The sequence below is a fragment of the Sparus aurata genome, chromosome 22 (genome assembly GCF_900880675.1).
Source record: "Sparus aurata chromosome 22, fSpaAur1.1, whole genome shotgun sequence".
NCBI classification, from domain to species: domain Eukaryota; kingdom Metazoa; phylum Chordata; class Actinopteri; order Spariformes; family Sparidae; genus Sparus; species Sparus aurata.
The window spans coordinates 27,260,953-27,283,872 of record NC_044208.1 but is presented as its reverse complement, the minus strand read 5'-3'; the positions used below and the strand labels follow the sequence as shown (position 1 = coordinate 27,283,872).

General features: G+C 44.6%; 1 protein-coding gene across 14 annotated transcripts in view; it reads right to left on the bottom strand.

Moving 5' to 3' along the window:
* Positions 1 to 1,182: 1,182 nt before the first annotated feature.
* The window catches only part of nrxn3b (neurexin 3b), a 292,901-nt gene continuing 271,163 nt past the window's right edge, over positions 1,183 to 22,920 (bottom strand). For 10 of the 14 annotated variants that reach the window (XM_030404628.1, XM_030404629.1, XM_030404621.1 and 7 more), the window contains 2 exons: positions 15,397 to 15,475; positions 1,183 to 4,223 (listed from right to left, as the gene is read on the bottom strand). In XM_030404628.1, coding sequence (XP_030260488.1) covers positions 3,238 to 4,223; positions 15,397 to 15,475 — 1,065 coding nt within the window. In that variant the 3' untranslated portion in view covers positions 1,183 to 3,237. Of the gene's footprint in view, positions 4,224 to 5,996; positions 6,526 to 15,396; positions 15,476 to 22,920 lie in introns of those variants that run through there. The other 4 variants (XM_030404632.1, XM_030404631.1, XM_030404635.1 and 1 more) reach the window with 2 other exon arrangements.

The window sequence follows — 22,920 nt, the reverse complement described above, 5'->3', positions numbered from 1 at the left end:
AAGCCAAGAGTGACTGACTGACTGAACGAGAACGATGAGCTACGAACGAAATGAAATGTTTTTTCTTCTTCATGGAAACGGTTGCTATGCCTTCCTGTTTCTCATTCCTGACAGTGTCCTCGACTCAGCGTACGATTGGCCGGCTCTCAGCACAACACAGCGACTCGTCTGTGAGAACGAAAGAACGAACGAGAGAGAAGTGAAACGTGGAATCAGGTCAGTTCGTTCGCGTAAAAGAGTCGTTCCTTCCAACGAGCCGTCTTTAATCATCTCTGCTGCTCCTCTCGTTGCTGCTCTCTGCATCTGGACGCTAGTTTAAAGCAGCAACATGTGTATTGTGTGACACACTTCCCAGAATAAACGTCGTTTTCTCACACATCATTTTTATCACCGTGCGGACTTATGCGGGACAAACTTGCACGCATTTTTTGGCGTGTTAAAAAAAACAAAAAAAAAACGACTCTTGAAATGTGGGTCTGCCACGGAACGTAAAAAAAAAAAAAAAAACCTTCCCACAGTAGAAGAAATCCCTGCTGGCCTCCTCGCTCCCGTTGCCCGTGGCAGGATGAATGAGTTAATATGTAGTCATTGTGCGAGCCGGGTGTACTCACACACACGCTGCTCTGATATCCTACATCAATGGGCTATTGCAAGTTAATGACCAGCTCTGTGAAGGCCCATTTGCACGAAATATGGACGGTGTAAAAACGGGCTGGGAAAGCAGGTGCTGCAGCCATTGAGTAGCTCATAACCCGGCCATATGGTTGTGGAGAATCTCATTTGGCTGTGCGCGCTCTCACAAAAGGCTCCGACTCTAAAGAAAACCCAACGCCGTTCCTCTCTGCTGTTGTGACGACTACGGACCCCCTCTAATAACCGTTTTCACCGCCAGTCCCTTTTTTTTTTTTCCCCTCTCTCTCTCGTTGCATCGATGAACAGTGTATGAATTTGCATAATCATCTATAGGTAAATGATAGTGTTGAGCCGGCTCTGCTCCGGGCTTCATTTGAATGGAAATGATGCCACTTTTTGGTATGAGAGGAAATCATTGAAGTGACGGCGAACGGATGAGAAACTCTGGTTGGGTGAGCAGTCTTCGCCGCCCTCCCTCGCCGCGTTCTCTACACCTCAAACACCGGCGAGCGTCCGACATCCAAAAATAAAAATATTTTAAAAAAAGGATTGGGAACAACATTTTTTTTTATTTCTGGGAATTTGTTTGGAGTCAAAGGAGCATAAGACAATAATAATTAACTGGTCGAAAAAAGCCAAGTACCAACACAAAAAATCAAAGTGAACATACACACCGACTGATTCTGCATGAAAAATGAATGTGAACAAATAACTTCAGCAATAAATAATGACATAAAAAAAAAAGACAACATATTGCCGGAAGAGAATGTCGTAAAAATGAGACGTGAAATTAAGATACACGATAAACAAAAAAAGAAAAGAAAAAGAAAAACAAATGCAAAAAGACGAGCAGACGAGAACATTGACGTCAGTTTTCTCTTTAAAAAAAAAAAAAAAACGGAAGAAGAAGAAAACAAAATAAAACACCTGTAAGTCAGCAAGGTGCTAGCAACAGATCTCCAAATCCATCACAATCTGCCTTTATTCTCTTGTCCTGTTTTTTAAATTTCCAATAAAAAAATAAAGAACATGATGAAAAGTAAGTTCAGAATAAGGAGGAGTCCCTAGTACAAGATCTGAGGGAGGTGTTTTTCTATTTGATTGACAGCTTCCCATGGTCAAATATTCATGCGACTGAAGAGAAACACCGTCCAGAAAGACTAGACGTCTAATCTAACAACAGTTGCTCCCCCGCCTAGACAAATGTTCCTGTGCACATCATTTTTTTATTTTTTGTCTCCAGGCAAAAGTTCCTGGCAAAAACATAAAAATGATATTTTCTTTTTTTTTTTGCTACAGCAGTAAAATCAAATGAGAATGTTTTCGTCTATACAACAAGAGGAGTTAACAAAACCAACAGAAACTTGAGTTTTCTGTACAATATTGACCTGCAAAGCACAACGGCTATGATGTAATAAAATATGTAAACATATTTGCTGTTTTTGACACAGTCGTCTGTGACAACAGATAGAATCACACTTGTTCACACTGGACTAATTCTTGAGCCTGGATCTTCTCTCTCTCTCTCTTTTTTGTTTTTTCGTTTAAGATCGTGACGACACAAATTATGATAACGCATTTTTGTCTTTTTTTTTTTGCCACAGCATCTCAGGAAGTGTAATAATGAAACGAAACCCTGGACGAACGGAAAAAGGAGGAAATGAAATGACGGAAAAGAAAAAAAAAAACGCTATCAGAGATTTAAAATTCAGAGAGATAACAATGTGTTGTGCATTTATTTATTTTATTTTTTTTGCCCGGTGGATCCACTCTTGCACGCTTGAACACCAATCTAGAATTCGGATGCCATGCGTAGCGGTCCAATCCTTAGCTGAGACGTTGAGGGAGGGAGAGAGAAATATTGAGATACATTACAGTATCGCATCCTGCTGAGCGGTCACTGAGCGCTGCCTAGTCAACCCTGACTGGACATCATCCTTCAAAACAAAAGAATTCAATAAATAAATAAATTACTTACTAAACGAATAAATTAAAAAACAAAAACAAAAGAATAGAAAATAAAAAAAGACAGCTTGAAGTACACATATACTTTGAGCTCGGATCGCGTCCATGAAAGCTACATTGAATGAAACCGCTTGTAATGTGAAATCACGTTTTGACTTCCAACTTTCCCGACAATCATAGTTTCTTGAGGTCCCTCACTTACACAGATGCCAGCACCACGTCACATACACCTCACATGCATGCTCAGAATGGCCGAAATGACAGTGATCGTATTTTACAGGGTTACAATGGACAAGGTCGTTAGAACTCCAAGGATCACACACCTCTCGACAGTCACTTGGGGTCGCGTGGAGCGATGTTATTCACACTGCCGAACGTCTCCAGCAGGGACTCCTTAAAAAGATCCACACTGAGTCCCGGTGAAGTTGTACTGCATTGTCTCTCGTAATGCTTACAATAGTAAGTGTGCTTCCGTAAGCCAAGGTTCTTTTGTAAATGTTTCAGTGACTCAGTAAGGTTTGAGTTCTCAAGAGATTTTTATCCTTTTTAAATCACAGTTGCCAATATGGTACTGTCAAAATGTTTATAACTTTGTTCCAAACAGTTTATTTTTCTATGTGTTGGGAAATGACTTGATTTCTATACATAATACTCCTTGTCCTTGTCTTTCGGTCTCTTGCTACTGGCGCTGCCTTTGGCGCTGCCGCTGGGTGCTTTATCCTTCACCACAGCGCCGTTGGTTTGCGCCGAGTTGCTGATGTAGTTGCGAGTCTCGTCCACCTGGTAGGAACCCTCGTCCCTGTTCCTGTACTTGTACATGGCGTAGAGGAGGATGAGGATGCAGAGGGCGGCGGCTGAGACAATGCCCACCACCATGCCCGTGGTACTGCTGGATTCCCGGATCACCTCCGAGGCCCCCGGGGGAACCCGCCGCACCACGCCGGGCACCGTGGGCAAGGCGGCGGGCACCGTGCGCAGCATGGGCGAGGTGATGAAAGGGCCCCTTGGCTTGGTGCCGTCCAGATCAAAGGACGTGGGCAGGGGCAGCAGGACTATGTCCGGCTGCGGGGGTTTTACCTCGCGGTTGTTCATTTTCCCGGCGGGCAGCTTGGGTGGCGTGTCCGAGGGGACCGCCGCCGGCGGCGTGCCCCGGGGGTCGGGCAGAGGCGAGGTGGGTGTAGTCCTACCTGCCTCAGAGGCTTTGCTAGGCCTCAAGTCCTTGGCCTCCCACTTGGGCGCGAGGGCTTTGTAGCCACCTTCATAGGCCGATGTGGTCAAGATCTTATCTGTTACCAGGGAGAAGGTGGTGTAAAAATCTTCATCGTCAGTCGGGGGCAGGCTAGAGTCGAAAGCTTCGCCAGAGCCAAACCCCGAAATCACCATGCCATCATCATCATCATCATCACCATCATCACCACCATCACCATCATCACAATCATCGCTGCCTCGGTCCGACAAGCAAGGTACCCCCGCCTCAGTGGCCATGGCCAAGGATTCTTTGGTGGTCTCAATAATGGTGAGGACGGGGCGGAGGGTTGGGGGGAGGGGGATGAAAGGAGAACGGGTGGATACAGAAGGGATGTCTATGGGGTCCTCGACTAGCACGGGGATGACTAGCTCCCCTCCTGGAAGATGAAACAGAGAAACAGACATCAGTCAGAGAGCAGCGAGTCTTCCTTCAGCAAAAAGCAAGAAGCAGCCAAACACCAACAGAGTCAAAAAAACCAAGAACGAATAAAGCAAAGAACTGAGGAGAAACGAAAAGAAGGAGGAACAGAAAATACCGTACCAGTGCAAAAACAATCAAACTCAGAACCAAACAAGACCCAAACTGAAAGAAAACAACAGCCATAAATAAAGTATACATTGCATCAAAAGGCTTTGAGGGATGCACAAGGGCGAGCCACATTAACCTGACTCCACGCGTTCTCCACCAGGACGACGTTTAGACCGCACTAGAAAATACTCGAGGTTTTACGTTCTAGTGATTTACTCGAAATGCCACATAAACTGTGGCCTTATATTTACTTCTGCCCGATAACGCTGCATATATCTCCACATAAAATGACTAGTTCAGGCTTTTAAAGCGCCGTGTTTCATTTATCTTCAAGTGTAAAGCCTTTTTTTCAAAAAAAAAAAAAAAAAAAAAACTGAGCTGAAGATGCGCTCTGTGGATAAAAAGACACAGAGGGCATTAGCATTTGTTTGCAATTCAAGTGCGAGCCAGTGGGCCTGAAAGCAAGTTAACTAAGTCTGAAATGAGAAAGTGTTTGTAAGGTGTTTTTTCTTCTTCTGCGCTTTAACCCCGTTGACCTACACGGGCGAACAAATACTAACAACTCCTGCATCGTGAAGCTGGAAGAAGGCAGGGAACTAAAAAAACAAAAAGGCTTTTTGGAGTGGGAAAAAAAAACACGACCTCCGTCCTCCAGATTGTCACTTTAGGGTCACACGCTGACCTACCAAGACAAACTACACCGGGAAAAAAAAGTCACCACTCACGAGTCATAAATAATGGAGGGAACTTTTCTTTCCTCAGCATTAGTGGGCTCCCCTGTTTGCCCCAGCCTCTTGCCTTTTGACCCCTACAGTCACCACAATGGCACAAAGTCAGCGGGCAGTTCAACGACACCTGAATGTTTGCTGCGATTTGTCCTTTTTTAAGACGGAAGAATCTCCCTGTAACGTCTCTTAAGCTCTCCGGTGTGGAGAGCGGTGTTGTAATATTACTCATAAGTGTGTAAGAAGCACTTAAAAACATTTCCACGTGCACTTTATTGTCATAAATCATATCTGGGACACTTGATAGCTCATTCTGTACTAGTTTAACCTGTTGTTGGACCACTACAAAGAGTTTGAAACATTCAGATGTCTGTTGAAGCTGCGTTATCCTCTTGCCAAAGTGGCTTGTTTGTACATTGCAAAGGCTCACAAACAGGGCACTATAAAGAGATGCAAACCTTTTTTTTGGAACAATAAACAAAAAGGAAAAAAAAAAACCAACGGAAATAAAAAAGTAAAACCAAAATGAAAAAATCTTAAGGCATTGCAAAAAGAGTTCAGAGTTAGAGAGCAAACATTGTCAAAAGAAACATTCACAAAGTAAAGCCACAGATAGAGCTATCCAGAAAAGGGATTAGTAAGAAGTAGGTAGAAAAAACAGGTAAAAGCTCGGGAAATCATAAAAGCCTACGGAAAGAAAAAAAATGAAAAGATAAAAAATAAAAAATGAAAACAGTTTTCAAAAGGAAGAAAGCATACCATCAGTTTTGTCAACTTACATCAACAAATTGCCCGCATGATTTTGGCAGGAAGAAAAAAAAAAATTTACAAAAGAAAGTTGTGTAAGAATGCCTTTGGACAAGTTAGGTTAGTTTCTTTTTTTAAGCAGTTTCTGATTAATTAGTATATATTTCTCTCTCTCTTTTTTTTCTTTTTCTTTTTTTCTTTTTAGACAGGGTGGTAACAGGGAGGCAACAACACATACATCCACACATCATGACATGAAAAATAATCTTCACCATTCTGTTCAGGATATCTTTTGTTATTTTTATTTTTTTTTTCAAATCATTTAATTTTTGTATAAAAAAGAAAACTGTATATCTATAATTCTTGCTTCGATAGATAAGTCTCTCCATAAATATCTACAGCCTGATTGGATGACTCTTTTTCATTTCTTTCTTTTTTTTTTTACTTTAACATCAGCAAATGAGTAAATGGATGACTGTACATATCTTAAGAGTCTTTTTACGTAAAGGGTTTTTTTTCCGGGAGGAGGGAGTGTGAGACGGGGGGTGGGGGGGGGGGGGGGTGGGACCTATGAACATACTAGGAAGGAAATGACATAGATGGGGGTGAACGTGTACATCAGTTGCCATGTCCATGTAAAGGCGGCACGAAGCGGTCGGGCGGCATTAGAGCTTTTGGCTGTAAGGAAGGGATGGGGATATACAAACAATGAGCATATACATGCCCATCTACAAAAGAGAACAGCACTCTCAACACTGACAGTTTTACAAACCCTAAGCTGCAACTTCTTTGCCATGCACAAAAAATCAATCGACTCATTCATGTGATTCAATTTCCAAATTTCAATCAGAGACTATAGCTACTCAATGACAGGAAAATATTAGAGATCAGCATAAGAAAACAGCTTGGAACAGTTCTCACAAGATAGTGCTCGAGGGTCTACTTTGGAAGGGGCTTCTCTTTTTTCTCTATGATGACACGAATTTGAAATTTTTTATTTTTTTTTTAACACCCAATCTTTTAAAAGACCTTCTGTTCTTAACGAGGCGGTGAGTTAATTCATAGAGAAAAGAGGAAGCGTTCATTTTCTAATTAGGGGGGGAAAAAAATCATCAAAACATTTGGCAAAATTCTTAGCAAATTAGCAGAGAGTTCAAATTTTTAACATTTTCAGAAAAAGAAACAGAGAGATAACACGCATATATGTGTCTCGACATATATGTACAAAAGAAGAAGACAGAAATTAAAGTAAAAACAGGATTTAAGCAAGCAAGAGAAAAAAAAGGAAAGGAAACCAATTTGTCACACTATCAAAGATGAACAACCAGAAAGCACACACTGAGGCAGACAAAGAGAGGGGGGGGACAGTTTATAGGCAAAGTGTCACCACCTTCATTTAACTAATAATAAAAAGGCTTTATTATTAGTTACTCCAATACATTTCTCTTGTTAGTATTTTTTAAAACACAGGACAGGGCGTGCAATCTGGATGTACGTCAGAGAAAGAGAGGTCAATCGGACGTGGTTTGATTTTTGGATTTTTTTTTTTTTTTTTTTTTTTTTAGTTCCACTATAAGAAGTTGGGTTAATGCATGCTTCAGTAAGTTGCATTTAGGGAGAGTAATATACAATAACAATACAGCAAGCCATGGGACAGGTAGGTAAGGTAAGGTGGAAGGGGGGAGGGGCTTAAGAGGGGAGGGGTCAAAGGTCAGTAAAAACACAGGTCACTGCCACCGAGGGCTGTGGGATATTCTGTCAGGCAAAGAAACCATTCATCAGCAGCTAACAGGGAGGAGAAGGTGCACCATGGGTGATGTATAACCAACATTATGTGGCATTTAGGCCCAACGCATTGGCTAATTAATCAAGAGGGGGGGGGGGAGTGGTAATTAACGAGCTGCCTCTTTTCTTTCTTTAATTCAATGTTTAGATGCTTTTGTGTTACGTGCATAACCAACAGCCTTCGTTTGACAGATAAACACCGTGTCGGGGAGGGAGTTCCACAGGAGCGCGCAGGGTGGCGGTTATTTCGCCGCCTCTGGTGAGTTAAAGGAGATGTGAGAGGCACATTTGTCTTCAGATATCAGATTTAGCTCCTCATTAGGCGAAAGCCGGGACTGCGAGTTAAACGCTTATAGAGGAAATATGGCATCAGTCAACACTGTGCAGACTGCGTATTATCAACGCTGACGTCTTCAATATGGATCTCCTGACTGTTCCCGGAGAACGCACTAATGTCTGATGTGATAAAGAGCGGCTGTCGGCTGTGCGACTGTAATGTGTGATCTTCTCCTCGGCTAACAGCTACCGCTCATGTCGCATAGCCGGGATAATATTCTAATGACGGAGGCAAACGCCTCGCCTTGTTAAGTAAACAATACCAGCACAGAGTAAGTGATTTCATCCGAAGGCTTTATTTATCCAACTCTGCCCTTGTTGTCTCGGCCTTGTTTGCATCCTTTCACTGCGTTCCTCGGCTAACGGCTTTCGGCGACTGTTAGCTTTGCGCTATGTCAACAAAACACTTGGACGGGGAGGAGGAGGGGGGGGAGCGGCTGCGGCTAAGGGTCTCCGGTAAAGTCGGTGCAGAGGACCTTGATGTTTTGGTAAACACTTTAATCCTGTGTAAGCTCTTTCACAAGCGTCGCGCATCTTGCTGCGTTTCCGCGGCAGACAAACACCGCGCTTTTCTAATGGGTTTGCTTAACCAGACCGCGTTTGTTTTCCCGCACTCGTCAAAATGGATGGGGGATTTTTTTTTTCTTTTTTTCATTCTAAGCCTCTGCCTCCCTGGCAAATAATTCTCCACTCGGCTAGACCTGCAGCCAGTCACTCTGTTGTCTTTCTTTTTTTCTAAAAGCTGAAATGAAGTCAGGACTTTATATTAATAAGCGTTTCTTTGCGCCCGTTCCTGCTGGCTAGCCTTTGGATCAATGAGTAAAACTGATCCCATCTCTTTAAAACCACAAAATGAGAGAATGAAACACACGACATTTTTCTAGTCATTCTACCTTTCATCATTCCCAGTAAAGAAAAAAAAAAGACTATCTGCTGCATGCCTGGCTTTTGAAGAGGAATTAAGTAAAAATAGTCACTTGTAAATGGCTGATTGGCCGACTAGCTCAGCAGCTTGGAGGCTACAGATGCAGAAATCTCAGAGCAGCATTTTCTCTTCACTTCCCTCCACTCACTCCTTCCCCTCTCTTCTCTCTCCTGGCCTGATCCCCGTGTCCATCCGGCGTTTGCTGAGGCTTCCGAATGGAGATGAATAACGACGGTGTGTCAGGGATTTGAGGACGCCGCGCCATAAAAGTGGAAAGCCGGGTGCACCGGCACCAACCGCGGATGAACTGAGTCAATGGGATTTCGACGCTGCAAATTGTGGGTGAGTCAGTGGTTCGGGGCCCTGAAATCCCATTGTGGCTGCACGCATTGTGCCCAGAGACCTGCTGAAGCAGATTCATTCACCTCTACCCACTACAGGTAGGGAGCTGATTACCAGCGAGCTAGCAAAACACACATTCTCTGTGTAGGCACACTTTAAGGGACATGCCAGGGATTATACTGGCCCCCCCCCCTGTGCAAAGGCTGAGCTTTCTGGAAACATGCACCTTAAAAAGCTGAGCATTTTTCCCTGACATTAAATTATCTTATCTTGCCCGTGCACACCCCTGCCAAGAGAGGTCTCCTTCCTCTCTGATGGACGAATCATTTCCATCCCACAAGCTGAACGGTGGTCCAGGCAAGCAGAGAGGATGCATGTGTGCCACCTCTGGCTGGAGGAGGAGCTCCCTGGCGGGGTTGTCCTGAAGCCACAGCGCATGGCAGATAGCTCTTAATCCGTCATCATGAGGCTGGGCGCAGTCTGGCGTATTAAATTGGCATCTCCAGCAGGCGTGGCGACTCGCCCCTGTCAGCCGGTCGATTTGCTGTACAGCCATTAGGCTGCACCTCTGCACTCGGCAGACATGTGTCAGCTGAATAACCTTTAAACTGATCTGAGGCCTGTGTTGAAGTGACAGCCGGCCCAGTGGGGCTTGACGGAAGCCACAGCTGACGCCACGAGGAAACCCAGTGATCCATCCCTATCATACTTCATTCTGTACCCTACATGTGTTGGGGCTCTTCATAAACAGCGATGAAGGAATCACGCGGCATTACATCCGCGCTTCAAGCCGAAACATTAATTCGCGCCACAGACTCTTCGCTTCGCCCACCGAGGCCGACGAGATGAGGAGGCGTCTATAAATACGCTACATCTGTTTGATCCCGCGCTCCACTTCACCTGATGGGGTGATCATTTACGACCCTTTTATTAAACACACAGTCTTTTTTTTACGATCTATTTGATTGACACGTAGAGTGCAACAGTTGGCCTGTCTGCACAGATTTGCGGGAGCATGTCACCTCCAGAAAAATGACTAGTGTCAAGTCGTTTGTTTGAACAGATTGAAACAACCTACCTTTTATGTTTACGCTCGGGCGCGATGAAGGAAGTTTAACATTCTTACTGTGCAGCAGCAAAAGGATGCACAAAGCAAACGCTCATCCGCAGGAGCGTGTGTCCCATCTCCACCTTCCTTTAACAGTGATAATAACCCTCCCCTCGTCCCTTAACCGGATTCTTTTGGGGTCTTTTTGGGGGGCAGTGCAACATGCTGCAAACACAACACTGATGTATAATCTAAAGTCAAGTTTTCGTAATATTCACTCTCCTTTTTTTGCTCTGTTTTTGGTCTCCACCAACTGATATCTGGCTCTTTAGCCGCTAAATGCTACATCATGTTTTGTTACTATGTTATGTTGACTTTGACCTCCTGTCTGTTTCATATAATTGACTACCACTCTTTCACTGTGGTTGTGTTTTGCCATTTAATGTCTTTTCTACCTGACTACGTTAGCGTCTCGGTGCTCGGCAGGAAGTGTGTCGTGTGTTTTAACGACGCAAACGAGAGAACTAAAACTGCGAAGCCGCAATAAAACCAAAACAAAAGATAGAGCTGAGGGGAGGTGCAGAGTACATTTGAGTGTCTACTTCCATCACACACTTTTCTTTAAGTGATCCGTTGATATTTTAAAGGTTTTATGCGCTACAGCAGCCGGCATTAGTTGCACAAATGTAACCTAAACCTAAAAACACAAGAGGCAGCGGATTAGAAAAATGGTGTGAGAGGCTTTGACCGACAACCTTGTGTGTCAATTAGGAATGAGGCCTTCTCGTGGTTCTATATATTATTGATATGGTGTAGTGGAGCAGCTGCGATACAGCTTTTCTTGCGGCAGACATATTGGAATTCTGCAGCAGGGGGAAAAAACACAGATGTGATTAATAACAATAATGATGGCTCCATTCCATTTCTGTGCCCCCAGGGGCCCCTCGGCTCTGTGCATACAGTCACCACAAGAGTAAATACAGCAAAGCCATTATCAGTGTTATTAGTAACACCTGTGCTTTTTTTTCTGCTACGACAGTTCACGACGTCCGCTGTGACGCGGATCTATCATCCGGCGCTTGTGCTTTTTGTATGTATCGGTCCAAGTAAGAGTTGGACTTTTCACACTAACGCAGAAGTCTTCAACGTTCCTCAGGCCGAGGACACTACATATATTGTTAAAAATAAATCTACTGCATATTAAACTGGGCTGGCATTAATGTGCAGGGTTGCTCCATGTCTGAACAGTCAGCAGCGGTCGTAGCATGGTAACGTTAAGCGCGTTAGCCGCATCGTCTGCAAATTCTCGGGTTGGTTTCTGAGGTGGAGGGTGCGTCGGAGTCTCTCGCTCGATACGTTACAAAATGATCAGATATATGTCCGTACACCTGGGATGATAATACAGTAATAATAATAATAACATACCAATATGTTTCAGCAGTACTTAGTGAGCTGACGTGTTCAACAGGTGCTGCGCAGGGATTTAGCTTCCGGTTCGGTTAGCTTACAAGTTTAATTAATATTTTCTTCCAAACTAATCTCTGCTAATAAAACGTCGGACACATATCGATATAATCAACAAACCCCCTAAAGATGACGGACCTGCCGTTAAAGACCCGGGTTACCATGAGTCTATATCTAATAACATGTCTTACAGGTTCTGTTCAGACTTTCGGGCACTGCATGCACAAATCAAACACTCTGGTTTGCACTTGTAGATTTATGAAAATCATTTGCATCAATTACCGAGATATAATTGCATATTAATCACAAAAACGCTCTGATTACACGGTAATGACAAGCTGCAGCACTTTCAATCTGTTAATCACTGTGAAATTAAATCAGAAATTGACTTATTTGCTGTTTGCTGTTCTCTGAACTGAGCGTGGCACATTTCTCATTTCCAGGTAGCAGTTTTAACAACGTCTACAGTAATCTTCTTTTTGCTTTTTAGTTATATAAACTTCACCGGTTCTCAATCAGAGGATTCGGGGGGGATAAAGATCTGCGCTGCGCACTCCTGATTCGCCCTCTTGTGGAACTCGCATGGGATAAAGGGAGGAAGGTAAAGGTTTAACAGTTGTATTAAACACACAGACAAACACGACCACGAGACGAGCACGTACAGCAGACAAGACAGGCTGTTTTGGCAGACATTAGACGGAGCGCTGACAGAAGACAACAAGGCACAAGCACAAACACAAGACGCCTCCGAGGGAGGAGCTGCTGCGGGGAACAGCGGCGGCGCAGGACCACCGCTGTAGCCCCGAAAAACACACACACACACACACACACACACACTGACATGTAGTAGAAGCCAGCTGGGGGGTTAGCCTGAGAGACTCATGGGTGGAGAAGAAGCAGCACACAAAATGGATGCCAATCATAACCATGCAGAAGCGGGGTGAGGGGGGGGGGAGTTTTTGGGGGGAGGGAGAGGATTATTAGTTAGTCTACAGAGCTGCGGTACAGTCCAGTACAGTGTGCATGCCACAAATGCCTTCTACTTGGAGCAACAGATAGAATAGAAAAACAGATATACTTTGTGGCAATAAAAGTCTTTTTATGCCATCTGCATTCAAACAGACATGTATATGCAGAAAGGCGTAAAGAAAGAAGGTGGGTGAGTCGGGATGGAGGGGGGAGGGAGGGTGGGATCGGGGGGTCGGGGTAACGCTCGGGAGAGGAGACGGGGGAGTCATTCTTTCACACACAACTTTCTTGAGACAGAATGGGGTTGCCTGCACAAGGCCAAAAAAAGGATGATGGCAAGAAAAGATTTTGTTGCCGTTCATTTCCCTACGTTGTATCGAAAATGATGGGGGAGGATGTTTCTTTAGAAGCCATATGGCACAAGAAAAAAAATAAATAAATAAATAAATAAAACACAAACTTGATGAGGAGGAGAAACTTTGAAAATTTTCCAACCACCAAAAGTTCATGCGGCACAAGATGAGGCAAAAAACGGGAGGAGTGGCTCTATCCTTGCTTGGAGGATGGACGACGGATGATGAGGAGGACACCAACGAAACAAAACAAAACTAAAAAACAAAAAAAAAACCACGATAATAAAATAAAACCAACCCCAGTTCAACCCCGCCCTCGGCCCCCAAAAATCAAAAATCTTAAGCAACCCAGCAGCTGGGCCCAAATCGATACAGAAGAGAGATGTTCACATGTGCATCACAGGAGAAAAACAAACCAAACAAAATGCAACGGAAAAAAAGAACACCATGTCATGCAACTGTTCATACGACTGGAAGCGGGGGCAAGGAATGAGGATATGAATTTCTGTGTCAACATGGTGAAATGTACGGTATGTATGAGTGTGTATGACTACATATGTTGCCACTATATGAGGGGAGGGTACCGTGTTCTTCTTGAGTACGAAACTTCTCATTACACGCTTTTTGTTCAAACTTTTTTTTGAGACTACTTGGGGTTTTGAGGTGGAAGCGGTCCGCGCAGATGAAAATGAAAACTGCGTCCGTTCTATTTCAATAATCTCCCAGTTAAGGAAGCAAACTCGCGCTTACAGATAACGGACTTAAATACGGCGAGGAGGCAAAATGGCTTTTTCTCTGCGCATCAAAAAGCCATAAGCGCAATGACCCAAATGTGGTCATCACTTCAAGGAAACAAAAAACGCTCCTACGGTGTTGATAAGGCCTTCAGACTAAATGAGTTCCCCTCACAGATTGGAGGGAATCGGTAAAATAACTTACAGAGTATCTACCAGAGTACACGGAGAGGACCTCATTTGCCGAGAGAACTAAATAAATGCCTGATTATCAGTTATGTTCTCTGAGCAGAGATAACAAAGCGAAAGGGCAACGCATTGTTTCGCTGGCTTATTATTAGCCGTGAAAAGTGGACATATGCTCGCTGCTAAGCCGAGCCATATTTAGCCAGATTAACGCAGCATCAATTAGCCCGCTGTGATGGCGTTTTTGAAGGACGGTGAAGCAATCAAATGGCCTCAGCTGTTAATGATTTCCAGAGTGCCTGAGAGGGGACGCATTTTACATACCGAGCCCGTTTCAGCCGAGCTCGCGCTCTCCTGGTTCGCCCCGGATAGTCGGGATGATTGACAGCTGCTCGTCCAAAAAGTCGTCCAAACCCAAGTCGCCTCAAAATAACCACTGCTTTTAAATGTGCGGTTTTGTTTCCAGCTCTGTTTTTTTATATTTTTCAAACTCCGCTGAGTGAGTGAGTGAGTCTTATCACTTTGATCCAATCACAAAGTGATATGCCTGTGTTTGTGTGTGTGTGTGTGTGTGTGTGTAAAGGGAGGAGGGAAGAGAGACGATGCGCACAGAAATTCGAGGATATCTGTTCTCTATTAGAATGTTTCAGGTAAGGCAAGCCTCCGACGAAGGAAACAGAGGTACAAACAAGAGAAGAAGAAGAAGGGAGGAAGAGGGAGGAAGAGGCTCTGTTGCAGTTAGTCTGCTACATATCACAGTATCTATGCTGAAAGCATCTTTGTTCTCGAAAGAATCTCAAAATGTATCCTCTGTCAAGAGAGACGCACACACACGCACAGCAAGAGGAAATCAACCATGTACAGGACAGATACATTTTGAAGCATCAGTGCGGGCGACATGGGGCTTGATACTAATTTCGTACTTTGTTGAGTAAAGTTTTGCTCTCGACCGAATGCTGAGAGAACAAAATTAGTATCAACGCTGCGTCATGTCTGCAACCAGTTGCCCCATAGCTAAGTGTAACTTAGTTTTCGAGATGAAAAGGTGTGAGCTTTAGCTACAGCGGCGGACTAAAAGATGGAAGCGTTTCACTCATTTACAGTTTAAACTGTAACCTCCTGCAGAGAGCATGCTAAGGTTAGAGATTCTCACCGCTTTCATCCACCTCCAAAGAGTTCTTTAAACTTTGGATATACACTGAGAACCCCCTTACACTAGTGTATATTTCTCACAGTGGCTACTTTTCGGAGGACTTTTTTTTCTCTTTTTTTTTTTATGAAGTTACACTTGAAGCTCCCATGGGACATGATGCTCGGAGGAGAGGCTCCTCGGTTGGCAAATCAAAGAAAGATAAAGGAGAAATAGACCAGGTGGAGAGCAAGCACAACTCGACACACCCATCCCACCTGCATGTCCGGAGTCGCACTCCTCCAGGTCCTCGTCGTCGCTGGAGCACTCCGCCGACGATACGATGTCATCCGTCGTCTGCGGAGAGAGAGAGACGGAGAGAGAGACACATTCACACACATGTACGTACGGAGGTGTGTGTTCGGGTACAGTGAGTCCTCAACTATACTGCCCACAGCCATTCCATTCAAGGATATCTCGGCGCACGCAGACCTCTCCGCCTGTCCTTCGGCTTCCATATATCACTTGGAGTCAATCATATTTCACAGTGTTTATCATTCTTCACTTTATGTGCTTTCCACCTCCGCAGATAATTGTTTTCCTTCACCCTCCGCACTCTGCCTCCGATTATTTATCGCCCTTCTCCTCCTCTGTCGTCCACAATCAATGGCCCCACCAAAGCCCTCACAGATCAACACTGTCCCGGCTCCTGATTTGTGCTAAAGGAGGGAGGGATGGAGGGAGGGAGGGCGGCGGCAGGCTTGCTGGCTACACCCGGACCAGCGATGGATTATCTGCACCCTCCAGTTCCCACAATTCTGATTTATCCCCCCCTTCCCCGCCCCTCCTTCTCTCTCTTTCGGGTCGACCCATGGAGGACAGAGTTGGGGGGGAGGGAGGAGGTTGTATTTCAGCGGCGGTGCGCTGGGCAGCCGGCGTTTATTAGAATGAATCAGCGGGGCGATAAAATAAGCCCTGTCACCAAGCAGGGTTATGAAATCAGAGCGCTGATTGAGTTTTCCAGTCCTGGCCGAGGGTGTGGGGCTCTAAATATCATTGAGTTTGACAGACTAATGAAACGCGCCCCCGTGCTCGTGCTTCCGCTTTCAACAGGGCGCAGAGAGAGAGAGAAAAAAAAAAGCCGGCAGCTTCTGCCGCATGCATACGTACGCATGCTGATGTTCAAACACGTACGTCCGACCAAAGGTAGATGTTGCAAAGCATGGTGGGCTTTTCTTTTTCCGTATCAGTACATTTGTGTGTTCATAATGCAGCACATTATGTACTGTACTCCAGCATGAGGCGGCAAAGAAATACAAATAAATAAAATAACGCGGCAAAGAGGGGAGGCTCTAAACTAAATTGCTGTAAAATATGGCCCCTTGGTAAACATGACCATTTACTGAAGCCACATTACGGGCGTAAACGTCTTGCTTATTGCCCAAAGAGGGTTATTGCTCGTTATTACGATAGCGACAGATGTGGGAGGCAGGAACACGCGAGAGAGAGAGAGAGAGAGAGATGAAAAACCCTCAGACACTTCAAAGTCTGTTCCAGCAATTTCAGCACCGAGACCATCGCAGCAGAACCCCGGCATCGAGCGAAGAACACTGACTCTTTCTCTTGTCCATTCGCGCCGCATTTCTCTGCAGCTGCTGCCGACAGCGTCTCAGCGTACTGCACATGTTCCCTCTGCCTTTGGATGCAGCGGCTCAGCATCTCTCAGCGCTCGTCTATATGCTCTAAATACATCACTTAGCCAAACAGATTCCCTGTTGTTATTATTATAGCTCATATTTCTATTGAATAAATATTTTGGGAATAACAGAGACATCCACAGCCTCCGGGTTTTGGCAGTTTTTGCCCCTTTTCAGACTTTAACAAGGCTTTATATTGCTGTCCTTGTAATAAGCGTTACTTAACAGGTAATAAAGCTCTTATAAGTTTTATAATACGCTTATTAACATATTGCTACATAGATTTTTATACGCTTATTGAACATTAACTATACTATTTGCAGCTACCGGAGCTAAAGGCAAAACAACGTCTTCATTATCAAGTTATAAGAAACACTTTGAGGCTTTTATAAACGTTCTTAATCATCTCTGTGTCTTGTAGGTGCTTATAAATGTATATTCTAACAATAAATATATTCATGATGCTGTTTATAACACTGATATAGTCTTTTTAATATTAATAAGCATCCATTAAAGACTTATAAGCGATGGGCTGTATTATTTGGTCCAGTAAAATAAGCCAGACTTCCAAACACAGATTAGAGTTTGTTGTAAATCTGATGAGCGTACACACGGATTCACAGTCACTCATTTCCTACAGCTTATGTCAGCACCTTCTCTAATAACTGTGTAAGCTGGTCTCATAAACTGGAACTTCACCGGTTTCACACATTTAATTCCCCGCCGATGATGTCGCTCGGCTGCAACGTTGCATCGTGGGTAATGACGGCGGCGGGTTTGGAAAAGAAAAAGAGGAGCGCGATCGAAAAAAAGCCGTGACATCTCTGGTTCTGCCGTATCGATTGGTTGTTTTAAACTGTCCGACAGTGTTATTGGAGCGCGATGCTCCGGGTCGACAGCTCTGCAAAACCGGGTGTCTACATTACCCACAATGCAACTTTAAGCCACTGAGGGGACATCACTGGAAGGAATTTATCAGATTACATGCAGCTGCCTCGAAAGCCACCAAAGGCTTTATACTACTTCTGCACAGTAGTACTCCTTTAATTACTTTAATGTACAAAAATGGTGGCGTAACCCTTTAAGTGCATTTATTGACATAAAGGCTGCAGCAACACAAGGTTACAGTAAATGTGCAGAGAGAGATATTAAAAGACATCTCGCCTCATCTTTTTTTTTCTGAAGCGCGCTGTAATAAATGTGTAATTTCATTCATTCCTTATGCATAAAGAAAATAAAATCAGCTGAATAAACCATGAAATGCTCTAATGAGACATAACCAAGTTGTTGGAAAAGATTCTTCTCATGTCACATCAGTCTGTAGAAATTAGTTCTTCATTCATTTTATGCATAATTCCGGGCCGAGGAATGCGGAGGAAAACGCTACAATCACCAATCAGAGCATCTGTCGCTTTAAATACACAAAGGCTTGAAGTCATCAATGCAGCAGGTTACATCGTGTGAGCAGCAGCGAATGAAACGAGGGACGCAACTTAACGTTTTCTTTAATTGTGCACGTGTCGGATCGTAGGCTCGAAATAGGCGATGGACTTTTATGTGACGAGAACATTTCAAAGATGACCTCAAGTTCCCCCGTCATGTTTCAGGCGTGTTCCTTCGAAGCGATTTGAAAATGGATGCATGTTTATATTAAATGCATAAAAATGGATATTATTGAGGCTTTAACACCGACCCGTGTGCCTTGACCGCCTCTCATGCACACGGTCATTAAGCCACGGAGATAAAATTGCTCACCTGATAATGTTTTTTTTTTAGACTCTGGCACGGCTTTTAGCCCCGAGGCAAAGCTCAAATCCAAAAAGTTATCAAAAAGGTTTATAGTGTGCACTTTCTTGACTTGTTGGCACACAGAAGCCAGAGACCTACACAGCACTGCAGAACCTCTGCAGTAAAAAGAAAAAAGAAAAATCATTAAGTACTTCATCTTTGAGCCTATCCACATGAAAAAGGAGGCCTGGCTGCCTCACCTCGTCTATTGTTAAGGTGACATTTAAATGGTAGAAGGACGCACTCGCAGCCTGCGCGTTCACTTTGCATTTGATTGCGAACCATCTTTGACTCACCAGTAAGAGAGCCTTTCATCGGCGCGACTTTGATTCCACTCTGAGAAATTGAAGAGGGCTTTTGAAGTGTGATGTTTGACATTTGTAGATCCACTAGATGCAGATTCACTTTCAGAAACATACGGTGTGTCTCTGCGAGTCAATGGGTCAAGCTGGAGTGCTTTTCATGAAGGGGCTTCAGGGGGCGGGGCACCATTTTTCCCGCATTTGAACTAATGCAGAACAGACGAAGTGACGCGCGCGACTCGCGGTCTTCTCCCCGTCGACCAGAGGCGTCGATAATAACATAAAGCGCCGGGCTAGATGCTGTAAATGCAAAAGAGAGCTCGCCGAGTGGAAAAAGGCATACGCTGCATGTGTGTGCAGCGGCGGCAGCCTACAGTGAGGCTATGGCAGAATGATGCGGTTGGCCAGCGGGACTACAAAAACTGATTTCACAGCTGGGGAAATCCAATTCTCTGTCTAAATCTCCATAACATAGAGTGGGATATATTTTGGCAGCAAAGTGATTTCTTTTTTTGGTGTAATTATTCTCAACAAACGCTTCTCATCGTCATTTTTTTATTTTTTTTTAAGAGAGTCTGGGTGGTTGGGATTTACGGGCCGATTTGTTTGTGCGCGTGTGTGGGAAGCTTTAATATGTGTGCCTTCGACTTCCTGTGTGTGAAGAAAGCGTGTCATACACGATGATCTCGGCACACACACACACAAAAAACACAAAACTCGCAGGCTATGTGCATCATGCCTGATTATCCTGATTACCCTGCCTTCAAGTGATGCTCAAATTCCTCGCTCCACAAACAAACACCACAGCAGAATCAATAGGCAGACTTCATTAAAACAGCATTTACCTCTGACCACTTCAACACATCAGCTAAAAGGATCACACCGGCGATCGATGCCGATTGGCAGCCTCCTCTGGAGCAAGTCTCAAAATACGCGGCGTTACGTTTTCAGCGCCGGAACGAACAAAAGCGGCGAGCGTGCGAAGACGCTGGGTTCGTCTCCGTCCCGACCCGAAGCTTTAATCAGGGATTCTGGGACCGACTACTGTGAATCAGCCAGCAGCAATGCAGAGGCCATTAACAGGCGAAGCTGCAATTACCTCAGCAGCTGAACGGAGTGCATGCTACATCACCAGTCAGGCCTGACCTCCGAGTGAACAAAGACGCTGCGAGATTGATTAACAATAAACTTACAGCTCGGGGAGAACAACACCTCTCTTTTTTTGGATAGAAAACTTTTTCTTAACCACCAAGAAAAACAACTGTCAACCCGTCCAGTCGAGATTATATGTTTTAATTCGGAGAGTGACGGAGTAGCGTCGAATGAAAAAAGCTCAGCCAGCTAGTGCGAGACGTGAAGTGCAGCTCGTGGATGCTCGGGGTTTGTATTTACACTTTTTCTTTTCACACATGAATATCGAGTTTTTGAAGACATCCGCTTCGAAATGTGCTTCAAATTGTAGAGTCCGTTGTCTGTCATCTCAGCAAGTTTTCAGCCGGAACGGGAAAAGCTTTTCTTCGAGCCGTCTACACACGCCGCCTAACAACTTGTATTTTACTCTCGCCATCTGTGCATAAATGCGACCTGAACTAAAACGCAGGTCCACTCAATGCTGCGCCTGAACGCAGCGTGTAGAAGCCGACGGAGGACTGAAGCTGCTGCTGTGCCTCTAATGCGCCGTAATTGCTGTTTTCCTGTGTTCGACAAATCACCCTGTGTGTCACCGATTCTTTGCTGTAGCTTAAAGTTTATTTCATGCTAAAAAGGAGTTTACCTTTGGATGGTACACACTCGCTAATCTGGCTCTCTCAGGCTGTATATTTCAGGTGAATCAGTTTACATATGGGAATGTGAGCAGGAAATGTCTCTTCATAAGATGTTCGTGACACAAAAATAACTTTAAACGTCTTGCATCGCTCCATTTTAGCCACAATTGCAGCAGCAGTAGTTGCACTGCAGGCTGCAAAGCTCTGCTAATAAAGCTGATAAATGCAGCCGATATTGATCTCCTCCACAGCCAAATAAAATCCACAAAAAGCCCGAAAGCAACATTTTTTTTTTATTATTTCTGGCAAAGCACAGTCCACTCGATTCAAACACGAAGCATTAAACCGTAAAAAAAAGACATCATTCACCTGAAATCTAATGTGTTTTCATTATTTCTAATTATTTTCATTTATTTATTTTTTTTGCGCTTAGCTACTGAAGCGCTCTATCTAATAATGTGCCTGCAGGAGCGAGCGAGCGTTCACACCCGTTCTCTTCACACCTGCGCCTAATAATAAACGTGACTGAACTTGCTGAAAATCAACACTACTTGCCACTTGCAGCATATGTTCGCGCCCAGAAAGCGAACAACAAAAGCCTCCAGCAGACTTCGCTTTAATATTTAAAAAGAGATATTATTCAGTGAAAAAGAGAGAGAGGATGAATTGTTCCTCCGCTTAACACAATGTAGGCAAAAATAGATTTCCCTGCTCGCTGAAACACGAGATGTAGGTGCTTCCGAAGGCGATCTGCAGGCCGTGTGCCACAGGTAGACGAAAATCACATCAGAGCCAAAGAAAACGTTGGTTACGTGACATACAGTGAGCTAATTCCTTCTCCCATTCTACTTCAATTGGATCATCTACTGACCCACGATATACCCGACGGCCATCGTCTAAAGGTAATGCTAATCAACTCGGAACAAAAACTCTTTAAATTCAGGGACGGTAACAGGAGCAGCTGCTGCATCCGCGGCCGCAGTTAAATATTCTGCTGAGCCTGACGGTGATTCGATCGGGCACATCAAAGCAGCGGCTTGTGCTCGGCAGGGAGAAAAGAAAGACATTATGTACTCGACCACTGTCTATAGCGTTCCCCCGGGTCAGTGAAGGCAGCGCAGAGGCTAAAACGCAGCCGTGGCCCCCGGGTTACAAACATGACATGAAATATGAGTGTGAACAGCGCCGCGTTACGGAAACCAAGCACTCATGCTTAAGTACAGTACACTGAGTCACATCATCAGCGAGAGGACGGCGCGCGCGGGGGGGGGGGGGGGCTGCATCCGAACGCACCACCGTCCCTATCATAACAAATGACCTTCACGTGTTCTCGTGGCCGGAGGCTGAGAGGAAGCACTGAGAGAACGAAGGAAGAGACACAACACTGTAGATCCACATTGCAACCCTGATATCAGACCCAATTCGGTTTATTTACAATGCCAGAGTGCCCAATGGCTAAAGCTGTTTTTTTTTACTTTATTTTGTGTGCGAGCACTGATGGGAATAAACCCAAAACAAATCAATTTTCCTCCAGCGCCTCATCCTGGCAGTCGGTTGCCATGGATATCCAATGTGGTTGCATGTTCACATCAAAGTGACGAAGCGTCGGAGTCAAGGGCGAATCAAAGACGCACAATTCAAAGCAGCTTCTTCTTCTTCTTCTTCTCCCCCCCCCCCGGCGGCGCTCCGTGGTCACCTTGGACATATATATTTTTCACACATGTTAAACGGGGACAGGGAGCGTTTTTCAGGTTGAGAAATGGGCTCCGGAAAGCGACAGAAATCAGAGGTCGGACTGACTCGCTCTCCCATCTCCTCTTTCTCGCTATCTCGCTAATTCCCATTCCTCTGCTCCGCCGGCCCTCAAACCAAAATAAGATAGTCATCTCCACGGGCGGAAGCTTCGCCTTTCTATTGACGGCTGTCTGATGCGCGCGTTATCATGTCCGATCTGGGCTTTGACAGGCCGACAAGGGAGAGGCTTGTATTACAAGGGGAATCAATGGCGCTGGGCCATATCCCTATCAATAGGCTGCCACAACTCTTTTCGCTCCTCGCTCTGTGACAGATAAGATGTTCTATCAGGGAAAAAAAAAAAAAAAAAAATAGCGGGATGAACAAAAGGGAGTGGAGGGATGGAAATGGCAGCACGGAAGCATGTTAGAAATAACACTTCGGCGGTGATTCTAATAAAACATTTGATCGCGATGTTTAATCTTCATTAGTTACAAGAATGGGAGCAAACACGA